General features: G+C 43.1%; 1 protein-coding gene across 2 annotated transcripts in view; it reads left to right on the top strand.

Annotated features, from left to right (window-relative positions):
* Positions 1 to 18,301, top strand: part of POLR3E (RNA polymerase III subunit E) — a 28,269-nt gene that overhangs the window by 2,621 nt on the left and 7,347 nt on the right. For both annotated transcript variants that reach the window (XR_015807222.1, XM_014869331.2), the window contains exons 2-18: positions 1,472 to 1,553; positions 2,610 to 2,660; positions 3,360 to 3,437; positions 4,924 to 5,039; positions 5,333 to 5,415; positions 6,142 to 6,249; positions 6,681 to 6,730; positions 7,021 to 7,140; positions 7,689 to 7,774; positions 8,779 to 8,823; positions 8,904 to 8,995; positions 9,710 to 9,830; positions 11,373 to 11,454; positions 13,655 to 13,714; positions 14,658 to 14,815; positions 15,099 to 15,163; positions 16,581 to 17,077. Coding sequence is in view for 1 of the 2 variants with exons in the window: in XM_014869331.2 (XP_014724817.2) it covers positions 1,518 to 1,553; positions 2,610 to 2,660; positions 3,360 to 3,437; positions 4,924 to 5,039; positions 5,333 to 5,415; positions 6,142 to 6,249; positions 6,681 to 6,730; positions 7,021 to 7,140; positions 7,689 to 7,774; positions 8,779 to 8,823; positions 8,904 to 8,995; positions 9,710 to 9,830; positions 11,373 to 11,454; positions 13,655 to 13,714; positions 14,658 to 14,815; positions 15,099 to 15,163; positions 16,581 to 17,077 (1,848 nt within the window). In the remaining variant the exon portion in view is untranslated. The remainder of the gene's footprint in view (positions 1 to 1,471; positions 1,554 to 2,609; positions 2,661 to 3,359; positions 3,438 to 4,923; positions 5,040 to 5,332; positions 5,416 to 6,141; positions 6,250 to 6,680; positions 6,731 to 7,020; positions 7,141 to 7,688; positions 7,775 to 8,778; positions 8,824 to 8,903; positions 8,996 to 9,709; positions 9,831 to 11,372; positions 11,455 to 13,654; positions 13,715 to 14,657; positions 14,816 to 15,098; positions 15,164 to 16,580; positions 17,078 to 18,301) is intronic.

Below are 18,301 nucleotides of genomic sequence, written 5' to 3'. Positions count from 1 at the left end.
CTGACTTTTTGCTGTGAAGATATTTTGCATTTCTACAAAATGATTTCAGTTAGGAATCTGAAATACTAAGTCATAAATTTTCAAATACGTATGTATGGTACAGAGACCCTGGGATATGCTGGTGCATAAAGAAATAGAAAATGCCAGCTCAGTACTGGTAGGGGCACGTTTTGGGTAGCAGAGAGTCTGTAAGTGAAAAATATGAAGTTATATTTCTAGGTGGAATGGCAGAAACACTGTAAGCCTGAGTGGATGTTAATAACACTTGTATCCAGAATGTCTAGTCTCTCTGAAAGGTTTCTTAGATAACTGTGTGTACATTAGTGTGGTATTTGAGAAGCCTGTATGTCAGCTGAAATACAGAGCTGCCTAAATTGTGTGGTGGCTTGAGTATTTGAAAAAAAAGTCATTATTCTAGATGTAACATCTTTCCCAGCTGATCCTGGATTCTGCTTTTTCTCTTTCTCCTCCTCCACTGGAGGTCCAGCAAAGAAGCAAGCTGTCCTCAAGGAGTAAGGACAATGAGGGAAGAGTTATTGAACGCAGATTTTTTTGTTTGTTTGTTTGTTTGTTTGTTTCTTTGCCTGATCATCTTTGTTGCTAAAACTTTCCTTGGTCAGTTTGTGAGAGATCTTATTTTTTTATGCCTATCTTGACCAGTACTAGTTGATTAACAGTGTCTTAACATTGTTGCAGTGGCATCCCAAATAATCTGTAAATCCTTTTGTTTGATTTCGGCAGGGAAAACTATTGTTGCTTTAGCTGAGAGATCATTTTTTATTCAGCTGTCTGAACCAGGCACAACACTGACTCCAGCACTGGATTGAACATAATGAACTTTTGTTCCAGAGTATCCAGTCCTCAGTTAATACCAGAGACTTATTTTCATTGGAGCTGGTGTAGTTATGAAGAAAAATCTGCTGGTTTTGGAGGACTCCAGGAAATGCAGAGCAGTGTGTTCAGGAGCTCTCATTTAGCAGTACAGTGTGGAGAGTGGCAGGTCAGGAGACAAGGCTGCAGCTGGTCAGGGAGATGAAATAAAAGTCAGGGTATTCCCAGACTGGAATATCCAAGATAGTGACCCTGCCGGGCCAGCAGTGGCTGGAAAATACCTTCCACCTATGTGTTACTGTTACACAGTGTAAAAAAGATACACTTTATGCAAGTGCTAATGGCTGTCTTCCCCTCCCTATGGCGCTGGCTCAGGGCTTTCTTAATAACTGCAGCTTCCACAGAAGTTACAGTAGTTTACCTATTTTTGAGACATTTGCTCGTCTCTATGATGTTGTGGCCTTCGGTCAAGATTGTTGAGTATCAGGGACCTGTTCATGCAAGGACATACATTCCTTCAAAATACAGACTAAACAGATCATCACTGAAAGGAACCAAGTTAACTTGAACAATACTCTAGGCTGCATGTGGTATGTGACACAGATGAAATTATTCATATGACATTCTTGTTTCCTTTCAGGTTGTGCCAAGGAATAAGCCAAGAAAGAGCTTTGTTTTATCCTAGCATGGCAAATGAAGAAGATGATCCAATTATACAAGAGGTAAAACTGCATTGTGGCAACAGTGATTATACATGAGGATGTGTCATCAACATCAGTGGTTGTCTTATAACCAATGGCTGGTGCTGTACAAAGAATTATGTTGTGTGGGCCAAGTGTATGGCTCATGGTATCTGTTTTGTCAGAGTAGTCTTGTCTTGTTGGCAGATGTATCTCAGGTTTTTCACCCTTTATAATCTGTCCATGGCAGGAGAGAAGGTGGGGAATTTGCTTCTGCCATTATGTGCTTCCAGTGAACTCCATTGCATGTCTCTGGGAGCTGAAAAAATTGGAATTACTTTGATGAGTTAATATCTGTTAAACATGAATCTACAGTGTTCATGCCTTCTGCTGAAGTAAGGAGTTGTATTCTTAGTCTGGATTTCTTTAAAGGATTACTGTGTCCCAAGAAGTAGCCACAGTGTCTTGTCACTTGATATCTGAGTTTACACACCAGAAGCACAAGGAAGGACGAATATATAGAAAGTGAAAAGCCATGAGAAAAGGAGTGGCAATTGTCAGGAGTGTATCTGAAATGGCAGCTTCCATATGTCTTATTCATGAAACACATCTGTGCATTTTCAGTTCTGATGGCCAAATGCATGTATTGAATCAGCTTGAGGGTGTGGGTGTCTCTTGTCTAATTTAGAAGGATTTTATGCCAAAATACCAGTAACAAACTTACCTTTCAGTCATGCTGCCAAACTGAGACCTTCCTCTTCTTTCTATAATTGTGATAACAGATTTGCTTCAGATCCTTGGAGGAAAAAAAATCCTCTTTCACATTTGTATGCCAAGTTTCCTTAGAGAGGAAAAACACAGCTAGAGCCACTGTCTGCTGCCTCTTTGTAGTGGGATTTTTAGAATTGGTTTTTAAAAAGACCAACTGCAGAATTTCATGTCAAAGTCAGCAGAGAGGAAACTTTTGACAGGAGAGTCACGAATCTGTTTTATATTAGAGTTTATAATGAAAACCTAATGTTGTCAGTATTTGAGCTCTAAGGGCTGTACTTTTATTACAGTTGGCATCTAATGAGAGTTACTTGTTTTGCTTTTTAGATTGACGTGTTCCTGGCCAGAAGTCTACTGGAGAAGCTCTATCTGTTTCAGGTATTTCAGTTAACTTTTATGCAGTGATATTGTTTAAAATAAATGCAAAGAGCATAACTTAATGCTTCAGTCTGCCAAGGTCTTGGATGTAGAGAACCTGTTTGGGTCCCAGTTTGGAGGCAGGAGTGAGGCTGGTTGGTGATGGGGCCTGTGGGTGTGCTGGAGACCTGGCAGCTTTAGCAGGATGCTGCTGTGCCTGGGAGATTTCCCTGGGATACCACACTGTCCTCTCAGCATTCCCAGAGGGTTCAAAAGAGAGACCCATGTGGCTGAACCGGGGTCTGCTCTCCTGATCAGCAACATGTGGCCAGGACTTTCTAAGCTAACATTTACTTGTATAAACCCACAGATATTTTACTTCTAATAACTCTACAGAGTGTTAATGCTGAGGGTTAACATTTTTTACTGGACTAATATGTGGGACTATTTTCCTGTGTTACAGGTTACTGTGGTGTGTGGGGGCAGGAAGAGGGTTGTGAAGTTACAAAAGCAGAGGGCTGGGAGGAAAACAACAAACTTTCTAGGTCATGCTCCCAAATCCCCTGATGACTCACAAATCAGTCATTTAATGTCTCTTCTTGGTGTCTTGTCTCTGAGATCTGGCAAATGGATCTGCATGTGAGGGGAAATTAAGTTACTTTCTGTGAAATTCTTTGATCTTTAAAAGAAGAGGGGTGCATGAAATGATCTGTTTTCCAGTATCCCATTCGCCCAGCTTCCATGACCTACGATGATGTTACACATTTATCAGCGAAGATAAAACCAAAGCAGCAAAAGGTTGGTCATCATTTGAGTCTGGTCTGTAAAAGTTTGTTGATGATGTGCAGAATGTACTTTAGAAAAGTGCTGTTGAGCTGTTCTAACCATACAGGTACTTGCAGGACCAGACCACTGGGCTTGAAGGTATGAAGAGTCTTTTATTGTGTCAATCAGATAGAGTTTAGAATAAAAGTATAAAAGTTTATAAATCATGCTGGGAAAGCCACTATTTTAATAGAAACCAGAACCACTCAGGGAAGTTATTAATGCTAATTCAGTCTGTGGATGCTTGTGTGAAAACAGCTTGAATGAAAGGGTCTTTACAGTATTCAGAGAAGGGTTGGAGAAGGATGAAGCCTTGGAGCCATCCTCTGTCTTTCAGTGTCAGTGCAAGTCTTGATTTCTCTCTTGCTGGCAGTGAATCATCAGGAGTCCTTTTGAAATCACTACAGGTAAAGTATAGCCAAAGCCAGAGGCATTACACTTGCTTGCAAATGTATCCCAGAACTCTGGCTATTATTTTACAATGTCTTATTTAAAAACTGCAGCAGCAGATGTCTGTGTTACTAGAATTTGGTTCTGGGAAATGGTTAAGGGAAGTGCTTCAGTGAACTTTGGAGTTAGAATGCATATTGTGTTCATGAAGTCTTTTATTAAATTCAGCAAACATTTGCAGTCTAAGCCCTGTGCAAACTTTTGTAAATATGCTGTCTCACCCAGGGACTTAAAACTAGTTCAGTTTATGAATAACATAAAAGAAAAGAAAAAATAAGACAGTAGCTGTGATACACAAATTTATAAGGGCTTTGACACACCCTGAAGAATAATATGTGCTGCATTGTAATAGTATATAAATAGAAATATTATACAGAAAAACGCTTATTTTTGAACATTCGTCTGAAATTTAAAGTTGAAGTGAGGGGGAATAATTCTTCTTATCACTAAAGATTTGGAGTTTGTGACAGTGCTCTGACAAGTGAAAGTCAGGTGTAACTGAAGTCAGTGCTAAGTGCTGCAGTCTTGAATTAGCAGAATCAAGGCCTTTGCCTCTGAAGAGGACTGAGTTACTTTGTATTCTTGGTAGCCAAACTAAAAGGAAATCCATCTTAGGAGAGATTCTGAATGGATCCTTGGTGATGAAGAGGCTTGAAGGAGGTTGTTTGTGCACCTGATTTGTACTGATAAGTAAATTAGACTGATAGTGTCATGGAAGGATTCCAGCAAAGTGAATGTGTATTTCTGGGCTGCCTAAAGAACTCTGCTTTTTATGATCCCATTCATGGCCATGGGAGTTTGTGTATCTCCAGCTTTAAATGACCTCACTGTACCAAACCCATCTATGTGCTGTTCAACTCTGGGTGAGATTTGCCCTGTGGATTGAATGATGCTGCTTATGTAAACCTATGGAAATATTTGAAAATGTGAGGCTGGGTTTTAATTGATATGTTTGGGATTGTGCCATGGTAGTTAATATAATTAGCTGTCTTTCCCTTATATTCTTTAGGTTGAACTCGAAATGGCCATTGATACTTTGAACCCTAACTATTGTCGCAGCAAGGGAGAGCAGATCGCTCTCAACGTGGATGGCACGTGCACAGATGAAACAAGCACCTATTCCTCGTAGGTGTCCTCTTTGCTTCCTTTCCTTTTTGGGGTGAACACAGATACCTGGGTGTCCACCAGTGGCTGTACAGTTACAGAGGCTGCTTTGGACACTGTTCTGTAGCAAGTATTCTTGTGAGTAACCTACATTTTTTGGGGTGCATCATGAATTCAGATTTTCAGAAGTGATGGATATTTGTCTGATGCAGTTGTTGACAGTCCAATCTTGAGAACTGGTGCTTTCAGACTTTTGGCACCTGCATGTCACATTGCCTGTGGAATGCCATCTCACTGCCCTCCTCTGTCTGCAGGAAGCTGATGGACAAGCAAACTTTCTGCTCTTCCCAAGCTGCCAGTAATGTTTCCCGCTATGCAGCTGCTATTTATAAAAAAGGTAAGTTCCTTTTGCTTAACCCTCACATCAGTGAAATATACTCATTTCATTAGTAAGATAAGACCTATTTGATCTTTTTTTTTGGCCTAGGTTTTAATTGACTGATGAGTCTTTTAAGAAAGGAAAATTTTCCTTTATCGGTGTCCCAAGAGTCCTTGAGTAGATGTAGCACAATTGTAAATATCGTGTAAGAACACCCAGGGTTTGTAGATGCCTCCAAAATCTGAACACTTCATGGTGGCCTGAAATAATACACACTTATAGCATGAAATTATCTTTATTATTTATATTGCTTTCTTAATCTAATTTTGTCTGTCTCATTTTCCTGTTCAGCACTTTTTGTCCCTCTCTTGACTGCCCAGGCCATCACAGAGTTTTGGTCTGCTGGTCATTTGAGATGACAATATGTAGATTGTTTTCAGTGATGACTATTTTACTAGGAGTCTTCTGGACTAAGGGTCAAGCCTGTGCCAGAATGTGGCTCTCTACAAGATCTGGTTTCAATACAAAAGGCAAAATAACAGAAACAGGTCTTGGTCTTTCATATTCCCTTGAAATCCTGAGCACTGGATGAATTTTTCACTTCAGTCGCTTTTTACATTTTGCTGTATTAAATATTTATACTCAATTGAAGCTGTGGCTTTACAGAGACAGAGAGATAATGAAAAGTTGAGTCCTTGTGCAGTGAAAAAATCAATTTTAACCGACATTAATTCTCTTTTTCAGGTGAACTTCACTTGACTCCACTACATGGAATTCTTCAGCTGAGGCCAAGCTTTACCTACTTGGACAAGGCTGATGCAAAACACCGAGAAAGAGAAGCTGCTAATGAAGGTAAATTCTCCACAATTGTGTTTTCTTAGGGGAGGTGAGATACAAGTTCTCTCTATAATGTGGGTAATAAGAGTCATTCTGTTCTGAAGGTGTTTATTCTAACAACACAGTCATCATTAGGTCATTTCTCAGATTGCTTACTGATTTTGATTTTTTTACCTAAATACTTTTATGGGCACAATGCAGGGTATTGACAGAGGGGTGGGAGGTGCTAGGTAGTGACAAAGGGTAGTGATGGGAACTATGTCACCACTGCCACTGGAAAAGTCATGGCAACAGGGTGTCCTGTCACAGGAGCAGTGTGATGCTGTCATACATGGCATGGTTTGGCAGGCTGGGATTGAAGCCATGCCTATGGAGTTGTCAGTGTGCTTTCTTCCAGCCTGGTTCTTTCACTGCAGTGCTGTGTTTATTTCTGTGTTTTCTGGCAGGTGGTGATTCATCCCAGGATGAAGCTGAAGACGATGTTAAGCAAATTACTGTATGTCCACATTTTCCTTTTTATGCTGGTTCAGGCAACAGTTCACAAGAAAGCTTGACAATTTAGAGTGAAATGAAAGGACAGCAAACCTCAGCTAGTCCTGCTGATCCTGGACTTGGGTGGGGGAGGCCAGGTGCACTGGCCCTTGTTGCACAGGCATAGAGATGGCACTGAGAGCAAGGAGTGATTCATTGACCCCTAGCTTGTTACTGATTCACCAAATCAATAATGCAGATGGGTTTTTTTCCAAGGGTTTTAGGGCTGTATTGAATGATGCCTAAATCCTCTAGGTCCGATTCTCCCGCCCTGAAACGGAACAAGCTCGGCAGCGACGCGTTCAGTCCTACGAGTTCCTGCAGAAGAGACAAGCAGAGGAGCACTGGGTTCACCTGCATTACTATGGCTTGAAGGTAGGTGTGTGCTGGCTCCTGAGGCTGCCTGAGCCTGAAGGCTCAGCCAAGTGCAGAACTGTTTTTAAATCTGGGCCCATGGGAATGAGGGAATCTCAAAAGAAAATGAAGAGGCCTGTAGGCTGGAACAGACCCTGCAGTGCTCTGTATCTCCTCTGCTGGATAATGCTTTGGTGTCTCCACACTTCAAAACTGAGAGCTGGACAAATATAAAGGGGGGGTCTGAGTGTGAGAATCACTTGGGTCTTGGATTATAAACTAGACCTTGTGAAAGACTTGGGAAACCCATTCAGTCAGGTGTGAGAAATCCTGTTTGGATGACTTGTGCATGTCTGTCAGGAGGTTTCAAAGGCATAGCAAGGGAGCTATTCCCACATCACATGAGCATCATACAAGGAAGTGAAAGCAGAACATCAGTTAGCCAGGCAGAACACTTGAGTGGTCTAATGATGACAGAATGGCCATAGTTTGGAATGAGGAATCCAGCTCTGGCATTCTGTATATTTTCAGTATGTGCTAATGACTTTTTGTTTTTTCCCTATCTCCAGGATAGCCGTTCTGAACACGAGCGCCAGTATTTATTTAGTCAAGGTCACGGCCTTGCTGAAAACACAGAATTAATTAAATCTCCCAGGTAATGGTTTGGTGGTTTCCTACAGAAATAGCATTAATGAGTTGGGATTGTTTTCAGAGTAATAAGCAGGTTTATTCTTTAAAAATCTGCTCTTTGAAAATCCTATTCATGATAAAAGTTGAATTGTTTAAAAAAACACAGAAACAAACTAGCTCTCATCTTATTGAGGTTGCTTTCTTTGTTTCCCTATATCCTTGAGATTAAAACCTCTTGTTTTTACTCAGGGTTGTAGCTTCTTGTACGTTATCACAATCCTACATTATTTGGACTGTGACTACTGTGAAGGAAAATTAAAAGTTTCTTCTGGTTAATATAAATTAATATTCTGAAGCCAATAACATCTGTTGTTAGCAAGTCTTATAAAACTTCCCTTTATGATTTGTGGGGACAAGTGAAACTACTTGAAGGGTGTTTGTGTCTGTTTCTTGGTGACTGCAGCTCTGCAGGAGCTTTCCATAGTGCAGTCAGTGCTTCCCTGTCATCTGAGACAGCCATGGCCCAAGTAACAGTGAAGTGGCAGAGCCTGGCTCTGCCAGGTGTGGGCATGGTTTTCTTAACATTTAACATCAGTAAATCAGTGGTAGGTGTTCTGAAGAGTCTTTTGGATCTGATTCTTTCTCACAGACACTGGTAATTGCATGGGTAGGACAGAGGTTTTGCTTGTTGCTGGCCTGATTCTTTGTGGGGTTTTGCATGACCCCACTGATGGCTGTCAGAACACCTGTGTTTAATATATTTCCTTGTGCAGATCGTCTGTTTGGTCACCTGCTGTACAAAAGAGCTGGGATTCTGACCCACGTTTACTTCATACTCTTTGGGCAGATGAATGTCAGTAGCTTTTACTGGTTCTAAGGAGATGGGAGTGGAAGGGGGAGCTCTTTTCAGGCTGGTGTTTGTTTTGTAGATTCACACAAGCAGGTTTACTCTAAGTGAGAAATTACTGTGCTTAAACCTGGCAAGTCTCAAGACAAGCATTTGAAATAATGTGTTTCCTTTTCTTCTAGTGAATATTTAATGATGCTGATGCCTCCAAGCGTAGAGGAAGAGAAGTAAGTGTTTGTACATAATGTTCAAAGTTCACTTTGGCTGGATTCTCTTTTTCATGGACTGCAAATCTGTTTATCTGCAGTGACAAACCAATGGCTCCAAGCAATGTGCTGTCTATGGCCCAGCTGAGAACTTTACCCCTTGCTGATCAGATCAAGATCCTGATGAAGAACGGTTTGTAGCTTTTAGAATGCGTTTGTACTTCACTTTGTGACTTCTAGTTGCCTCAGATAAGGTGCCTTCCCCAGTATTACCAGTTCTGCCACCCCACCAGACAGACTGTCTGGCTCTCTGATTCTCTCAAGAATCTAAATCCCAAGCCTTTCCCTAAAAAAGAACAGTAACAGCTGTTCTGACTATTGATACACTTGCCATCAATTTACACATTAGAAAATTATCTAATTTGACAGTAGTTTTCTATATACACTTATTTCAGCAAGTATCTCATGGAATGTGGGGTCTGAACATGTACAGCCTGGACTTTGGCATTTTCTGGGAAGTTTTTAACAACACACACTTCATGAGTGTCATGTAGGAATTTTATTTTGTCTCTTCAGGATTACTCTCTGATGAGAGCAAATCCTGAGGATTTTGTCTCAGGAGTGTCCTGCCTTGTTAGGTATCTCTGCTTACAGATATTGCCAAAGGCACAGGTTTTGGGTTTTTTTAATTTTTATTTTATTAATACATCAATTTGTGCCCAGTTCAGCCAGTCAACTCTGCTAGCAGATACTATCAGAACAGATAACGCCTATAGCCCAGGGGTGTAAAACTGAGTAAAACTAAGGCTTTATTTCTTTTCCCAAGATAAATCTTTGTCCGTGCACACCCCGCATCCCCAATCCCGGGTGTGCGAGTGGTGCGTGTGACGCTGTGTTTGCCTTGCAGTGAAGGTGATGCCGTTCGCCAACCTGCTGAGTCTGCTGGGCTCGGGCACCGACCCCACGGCCGTGCTGCGCTGCGTGCAGCAGGTGGCGCTGCTGGTCCAGGGAAACTGGGTGGTGAAGAGGTAAGGCCGGGCTTTGTACGGCCGGGCTTTGTACGGCCGGGCTTTGTCCGGCACCGCTCGGGGACCGCGGGCTTTGCGTGCCCGTCCTCGCAGCCCAAAGCACCCGCGTTCCCAACTCGCAGCTCTGCAAACCTTTGGTTTCATGTTGTCTGCGTCTCGGCTGTTCCATATCCAAAGGCGTGCTGTGGAAGGATAATGCATTAGTACTGGTCCCAAGTGGGATTATGGCTGAGCACTGATGTAATCTGTGTTTGCATCTGAGTTATGACAGGTTTTTGATGTCTGCACTCAGCTTCCTTTGTGAGAGAACTGCTCTGAATTCTTCCAGAGATTACCGTCAAATAGAAATGCAGAAGATTAAACCAATGTCAGTTATTCTATTTCTTAGCAAAATTCAGTTCTGTAAGGATCTCTGTGCAGTCCCATTGCTGTTCATCAGTGGATGCTGTTCTTGTCAGCTGTAAACGACCCTCTAGAAGGCATTGCTCAAAAACTCAAGCATGGGGTACAAAGTGTACCACATGAATTGCAGTCTTTATCATCTTCCTGTTTATTAGGATAGAGCATCCTATGGGGAATTGAAGTCTAAAATGCAGTATGTTTTTTTTTTACCTGGGTGGAGCCTTGCATGCAGAGATTTACAATCTCTGGAATAGCTGTGTTAAGATGAATGGCATCAGCTGCCAGTCCAAGTGTGCTAGCCAGATGTTTCAGCTATTGTGGTGCATGCCTGCATTAGCAATGTGACCAGCTTTTAGAGCAACCCTGCTGTTCCTCCAGCTGTTACAGGAGGAAGCTGGGAGCAGGTTAAAACACAGTATATTAGCATTCAGATTGTTCTTAGGTTATAACTGATTCTTTGCTACTAGTCTGAGGAGGATGTGTGGATCTGTAGTGGATGGGGTGTTTGGGCACAGGGCAGCACACATCAGAGCTTTGCACAGAGTGGGGAGCCATTTCTTTGGCCTGGGTAGGATCAAGATCATGAGCCTGAGTAGCTGTGGGGCTTTGGAAAGCCTGGTAACACATCATCAGCTGGCCCTGCAAGCAGACGAGGACACAGAGTAATGTTGGTCTTGGGGCTGTTGGTCTGAGTATGGCATTTTGTAATATTGTTCTGTTAAACCCTTGATTGCTGGGAAGGAAATAAAAAACTCTCTTGCCCATCCATCAGCATTTTGGTTAAATGCTGCCTTCAAGGCTGCATACCAGGTTAGCATAAGCACTTCTTAGAATCATTCTGGTCTTGTTTACACGGATCCAAGGGAGGGTAGGCTTTACAAGAACAAAGCAAAGCTTGTAGCTGTGTTGCACACAGCTGCTTTCCACAAGTCTGTGCTTTGCTGGTCTAAGCCTTTCTGCACTAGTGTAATTGCAGTGGTGTAATTACACCAATATTAATGCCTTTAATGAAAACCATGCTTTGGATAGAGGTATAATTTAACTGCAGAACAGGGAGGGCATGTTTGTAATATTAATCTTCACTAATGCTATTTTTCTGGAGTACCTAGTAACTAATTTCTCTTCCTTTTTAATTAACAGTGATGTTCTCTACCCAAAAGATACTTCTAGTCCCCATAGTGGAGTTCCTGCAGAAGTGCTCTGTCGAGGGAGAGATTTTGTTGTAAGTATAAAAGTGTTTGTTGCTTTTAAAGGAAAACACAAGTGAAGCTTGCCTGGGAGGCCACAGTATTGCAAAACTCATCTGCTCTACTGCAGTGAGGGGTTTCCTCCAAGGAAGTTGTTTGTGCTTTAATCTTGAAGGTGTTGTTACAAGTCTGCCGTGGGAGTGTTGGTGTAGGCTCACATTATGTCTGGCTGGCAGGTTCAGATCATCTGTCATTAGCAGCATTCATCCCTTTCTAACACATGCTGTAGAGCACTATCACATTGCCCTCACAATGTGGGGCTTGCAGAACAGCCAGTACCAGATAATGAAGTGCTTGTTTCTCCAGCTCTGTTTCTATGGGCTCAGGACTGAGGGCTCAGGAGGGCAGTGTGGGTAAGCCTTGTGCTCCCTGAGCATGCACTGTTGATCTTTAAAAGGACTTTATTCCCTAGGGCTGCTAATCAGTGAAAGGACTTTGTTCCCAGGCACCTTTTGTGAGCAGTAGCTGCACATGGAAGTTGCAATGAATACAGGTCTTGTAAACACACACGTAACCACAGCAAAAAGGAGCAACCTCTGCATTGTGTTTATTTTCACTGACCATGGAAAGAATTAGGTTCCTAAGTGGTTCCTAAGTTCATAATCAGTTTATGGCTTCCGTCCCTAGAGCAAATCTTGAGTGCACAGCTCTCATTTGTTTCAGTTAGACCTGACTGTTTTTGCAGAGTTTGTTCATGAGGTTTGGCTCTAAACAGGAGAACACTGTGCAAGAGACTTTAAGGGTATTACAGTACTACTGTAAGATCAAACTGATGGTGATTGAAGCTGACTTCTCCTTTTCTCTTGATGTCTGCCCAAGACATTGCCATATGGAGACCTGGATTCAGGTGTGACCCAGTGACATAAGTGTTTAGGGCACAGCAGATTAGGTGACATGTCATGTGTAAAGTTCAGGGACCAGAATTATTGTGCTCAGTTAAGTAAGGGATACTGTTTTAATATTTAGGATTAAAAGATACATTATTTTCATTTGAATTATGTCAAATATACCTTCCATGGGAAATGGATCTGTGTTGATCTTAAAGGCAAATAATCTGCTGATTAATACTACAAGAAGGAAAATGTTAAAATGATGTTAAATCGATATTTCTGGCTTTTGGACAAAGAGAAATGTCTGATGTTACAACTCAGAAATAGTATATAATGCTGTATTGCATTTGTGGAGAAAATGTGTTCTAGCTTAAAACGTGAACTTTATTTTCCTGGATATATTTGTGTAAAGTAATTAATAAGCTCAAAAAAAATTTATGGTCTTGTTGTGCATTAAAACAGAAATGCCCTGTGCCATAAAGGAGTGGATTGGGTTTGTGTGTTTGTGGGCAGAGAGAAACTGAATGAGAGAGAAGGAGGAACAGATGACGTCGTAGGGCAGGAAGAAATTGTCAGTAATGAGATTTGGATTCTTAACATTATTAAGGCACACAGACTAAAAGAGGCTGTAGCTTATTTAAATGGAGACAGGAAGAAATGAAAGGTCATGTTCAGGCAGTGTTCTGCCCAAGTCCTGCCAGCCTGCCCTCAGCAGCTGCCTCTCAGGATTTGGACCTCAGGGGCTGCTGTGCAGAGCACCTGGCTGTCCCCTACCTGGGAACAAGTGTGTGAGTGACAGGACATCTTGGCATAACTGTAAGTGACTGTGATGGGAGTGGAAGAAGGGAACAGGCACTTTGTAGGGACTGTGTGCTGCTGAAGGGCAGCAGTCATCACAGGCCCCTGTGTGAGAATGTCTCTAGGCTGATGATGGGGTATGTGAGAAGCTGAACTTCAGGTGTGACTCCTGGGGTCCCAGCATCACTGCAGTGGTTTTGTTGGGTTTTTTTGTGGGATTTTTGTTTAGTGTTTGGTTTTTTTTTCCTTTGAAACTGAATGGAGTTTGACTTCAAGAGATTCCACATAGCTTTTGTAGTCATAGGTTTGACAAGGCACACCAGGGACTCTAAAAGCTTTTGGTCCTGTGTTCATGGCTGTTTGAGGACAGAAGGAGCCAGGAAATGTTTTTCCTCTAGCTGGCTGAGAATCACTTACTTTTACATTCTTGCAAGGAATGGAGGTTCTATTTTTGTGGTAACATCGTTGAACAGGGTCATTGCTACAACTTCAGTAATGCCACTGCTACATGCAGTTATTAGGTTTTCCTTTTTTGTTCCCTTCCTAGATGTGGAAGTTCACACAGGACCGCTGGGTGGTGAGAAAGGAAGTAGCAGCTGTTACAAAAGTGAGTGGATTCCTTTTCTTCCTAAATCCAAAGGTGGTGATGAGTTGGCCAAATGCTGCTGGGCATTGTGTGAGTGTAGATAGTGGATGCTGCTGCAGGCCTTTCCTCTCACAGTGCCTGCTTTGCTCTCCATTTGGAACAAGTATAGATAATACTCTTTCTAGAGAAAAACATTCTGAGCAGCTCCCACAAGTTTCCACAACTCCAAGACTGGCCTGAGCCGCTGGAATGCATCATGTCCTTTCAGTGGAAAGCTGGGCACAGTTTGAATTGAGCTTGACTGAAGGTCAGCCCGGAGTAGCTGCTCTGCTTTGGGTGTCATAAGAGCAACTATTCTGTTAGCATTTGCCAGTTATAATATTGAGTAAAAACTTTAAAGCAACTCAGTCGCCTGAACATTCTGTTAAGAGTGGCAAATTAATGAGAAATATTAAGTCAAAAGGACAAAACCCAAATTCTTTAAAATGCTCTAAAGTGATAAAGCACGAGTCAGTTTATGCACAGACCATCTATTTTTAAAGTGTAAGAACCTGTGCTGCATAAAAGCTGGGCATGTGTAGGTGCAGCATGTCTGGCCTGCAGGTCTAAAATAACATTGATTAACATAACATAAGGTGAACTTTGTAGAATATGCTTCTCTTCCCCATAGAGCCTTTTCATCTCAGTTTGGAAACTCCCTTTTCTTGGCAAAACATGCCATGAGCTATTTGACTCTGGGGTGATTAATCACCACTGCTCTCTGAAGTCCTGGGCTTTTAACTGTGTGAAAGTGTTGGTGCTGCAGAGCAGGATGAGCATCTCTGACTTAGCTGGGTGTGTGCCCGTGGAGCTCCATATACACCAAATCAGCCCAGCTCTCCTGTTTCATGCACAATGCTCATTGCTGCATCTGTCCTGTATAAACCATCTTCCATGTTATTTATGCTTTTTCTTTTTCTTTCAGCTTTGCCCAGAAGATGTGAAAGACTTCCTAGAGCACATGTCTGTGGCAAGAATAAACAAAGGTTGGGAGTTCATGCTCCCTTACGATGAAGATTTTGTAAAGAAACATCCAGATATAGTTCAGAGACAACAGATGCTGTGGATGGGCATTCAGGCCAAGTAAATAGTTTACTCTTATTTTGGGGAATAAACTAAAAGCAAAGAACTGTTTAGTACCAAGGTTCTGTAGACACTGATAATCTGATCTGTACTGCCTCCAGGTTTCTCCCTCACAGTGCCCAGGCAGTGGTGTGGTGGGGGGTGTTACTGCATCACTCAAGTCATTCCTGGTTCTTGGCTCCCTGGAGGGATGGAATGTTATAGCTAATGGCTAAAGCTGGCATGGCTGATTGCAGACATAACAACTGAAACTGTCCTGGAATTTTGTGTCTTTGTCTTTCAGATTAGAAAAAGTCTATAATCTCTTAAAGGAGCACTTGACACCAAAGAAACAAGAGGCACAATCAGGTAAATGGGATTGTGCTTGGATCACTTGCATGTATTCATCCACCCATCCATACTCCTGAGTGATGTTTTGGAGTTTCTCTCTGGTTTTGAATGTGGTGGAGACTGGTCTTTTTTAATGACTTCTCTTTCTTAAAATTTCCTCTGGAATATTTAAGACAGATTGTTACAGTCTGTAGTAATGTCACTGAAGTTGGGGTGATACCAGCTACTGTGGCATCCTTGCAGCAGAGCCAGGAGGAGTCTGTGGCCCTGGGGACTTGCTGTTTGATGCTGTAAAATCAGCTGGTTCTCTTACACACTTGCTCATTTAAGGCAGCTTGTGGGGTGTAACCAGCTCCTGAAGGGAGGACAGACAGGACCAGTGCACAAATAAATCTCACCTCTCAGTTTAATGTTAATGCAACTTAATGTGAATGAGGTGATTTGTTGAGGGCTAAGCAATTACTGGAGAATGTAATGGCAGGATGCTGTAAGGAGGTGTGAAGCTGTCTCTTTTTGACATCCTTTTTCTCTGTGGATGCTAGTATTAAAGTAGCTGCTCCAAAATCCCAAAACATTGTGAAAACTTGAGATTCCTGAATTTTAGCTGGACATTTGGCTCAGTGCCAGACACTGGAGCAATTGAGGAGTGTAAGCAGAACTGACAAAGGAGCATACGAATCCATTTCAATACCCTGTGTCTGATCTGCTCAGAAGGATTAGGTGTTGGGTTATTTGGAGAGGATTAGTGATCCTAACAGCAGAGAAGATAACAGCATGTGTGTCTCAAACACTGCACTCCTTGCTTTGGCAAAGACTGGATTCCTCTGCTGCCAACAGCCCCTTCCTTTCACCTTTGGATGGCTGGGTGTGGGGAGGAGAAGAAATGCAGGATTCCATGGGAAAGAACTCCTTCCTGTCCCTTTCTCCTCATTACAGGTTAATAATACTAACAGAGGGTCTCAGCCTCTCGTGCTGCAAGGGTGTGCAGGTTCACTGTTAACCCTTCCACATTCCTCCCTCTACCTGGTGATATCCCGGTGCTGCCTCTGGCAGGGGCTGCACCAGGCCCCACCAGCCACTAGAGAATCTAAAAGACAAAAAGAAGAGTTGTTGGACAGAGAAGTATTTGGGTTACAAGGAGAGATGTGTAAGCAGTCTGTATCCTGGTTTCCTGAATTGTGGAAAAGGCCCTAGTGATTGAACAAACACACTTTGCTTCAGATTCCTTGACTGGAACACCCTTCCCCAAGCATTTGGCTTTAGAAAAACTAATACACACTGTCCTTAAAAAGCCAGCAAAACGCCCCAAAACTAATGTAAAATCGAATCAACAGACTGGGTTTATGCCTTAGATTTCATAAGCAGATGATATTTCCTAGTTTTATTTCACTATGAGCCTTGCTGAGATTTATTTATGAGATTTTTTTCTTACCAGCTCATCCACTGCTGGTTTCTGGAGAGCAGAGGGTCAACATGGCTAAAGCAAAAGTCAAGCAGAACTATGGGCAGCTGGAGAAGGAGTTGCAGAAGCAGAAGGCAGAGATGAAATCAAATGACAGCTCAGCCAAGACAGATGTTCCCAACATCCGCATTAAAGAGGAGCCTGTGAGTGTGGAGGAGCCCATGGATACCTCAGCCCACGAGGGCCTGAACAACGGCCTGGTCAATGGCCTGCACCCAGCCCAGGGCTCCATGGACCCTGTGAATGGCCACCTGCCCGGGGGCTGCATGGACAGGGTCACCCAGGAACTGAAGGCCTTTGTGTCCTCGACATTTAAGAAACAATTTGTACTCACCCTGAGTGAGCTTAAACGGTTATTTAACCTTCACTTAGCCAGTCTGCCTCCAGGACATACCTTGTTCAGTGGCATTTCAGACAAAATGTTGCAGGACATGGTGTTGGACACTGGCTGCAAACAGATTTTGGTGCCTGTAAGTATGGTTTTCCAAAACTTGGTGTGCTTTGGGGGGGGGGATGAGGGATGGGGGATGGGGGCAGTTAAACATCTGAGATGTGAAATATTTCTGTACTGTGTTTGTGGGCCAGAAGGACAGATGTGCTTGGAGTAACTATCCAATATTAGACATATTGGAGCTGCTGGAATTCTTTCTGGGGTCCTGCTTCTGGCAGGCTCTGCACTCTGCCCTCTCTGCCCTGTTGTCCTTGGGCCTCTGTTTCCACATCCAAGGTGTTGGGTCACTGTGATTTGCTGTCCCAACTTGCTCCTGGTAACGTGATGTAAGGCAGTCTCAGATTCCCGTCAGCTCTCCTGGAATTGCACAAGCTCCTTCCCTCAGGGACAGGGACCCAGCTGAGAGAGGAAAAGTGACATTGACTGCCTGGGAGCTGCAGGGCACACCCAGCAGAGCCTCTGGGAAGCGACAAAGCCCATCTGCAGCAGGTTTCCTTGGCCACTCTGTTTCCTCCTAGGCTGTGCAGAGGTGTCTGGTTCTTTGTCTGTGTGGAAATGACGTGTGTGATTGCATGAGACAGTGGATTGCTTAGGAGAGCAAAGGGAATCTGGCATCATGGGAAACAGCCTAAAAGGAAATTAATTTTACAAGACATCTGGCACTGCTGATTGGTTACAAGCAGAAGGAGCTTGAGAGTAGCTGCTTTTGGGAGAGAGGAGAAGGAACATGGGAACTGCTCAGAAGAGCAGGAAGCAGGAGGGCTGGGAGAGGCTGGAGCATGGGAGCTGCTGGGGGGCAGCAGGAACATGTTCAGACGTGTGCAAAGTACAAGTTGCAGCACCTGGGAACCAAGTAACAGCCTGGAAATGTCACTAGGGAGAGCTCCAATTGTGGTGCTTGCTGCTTCCTCTCCTGGCATTTTCCAAGTCCTGGGGTGCTGCTTACCTGGCACTGTCTCAGTGCTGGCCAGGCTCTCCCCTGCACCTGGTGTCATGTGTGCCTCTGTCATGCTGATGGTGAACACCTGAGGTCATTCCTGCTCTGCTGCTTGGGACTGGGGCTTGTTTGCTTTAGAAATTTGGGGATTTTGGAAATCCATGTGAGAAGTGAAAGTGAGGTCGTTTCTCTTCAAAAAGCAAAATAAAATCCTGCTGAAGAGAGGTGGCCAGGAACTTCCTTCTGTGTGGAAAAGCCTGTCACAGGAGACCTGCAGAGGTGCAGAAGTGGTCCCTGGAATGTCTC

The sequence above is a fragment of the Sturnus vulgaris genome, chromosome 16 (assembly GCF_052056855.1).
Source record: "Sturnus vulgaris isolate bStuVul1 chromosome 16, bStuVul1.hap1, whole genome shotgun sequence".
Lineage (NCBI taxonomy): Eukaryota > Metazoa > Chordata > Aves > Passeriformes > Sturnidae > Sturnus > Sturnus vulgaris.
Note: the sequence above shows the minus strand (reverse complement) of the source record. Positions and strands in the feature narration are given on the sequence as shown.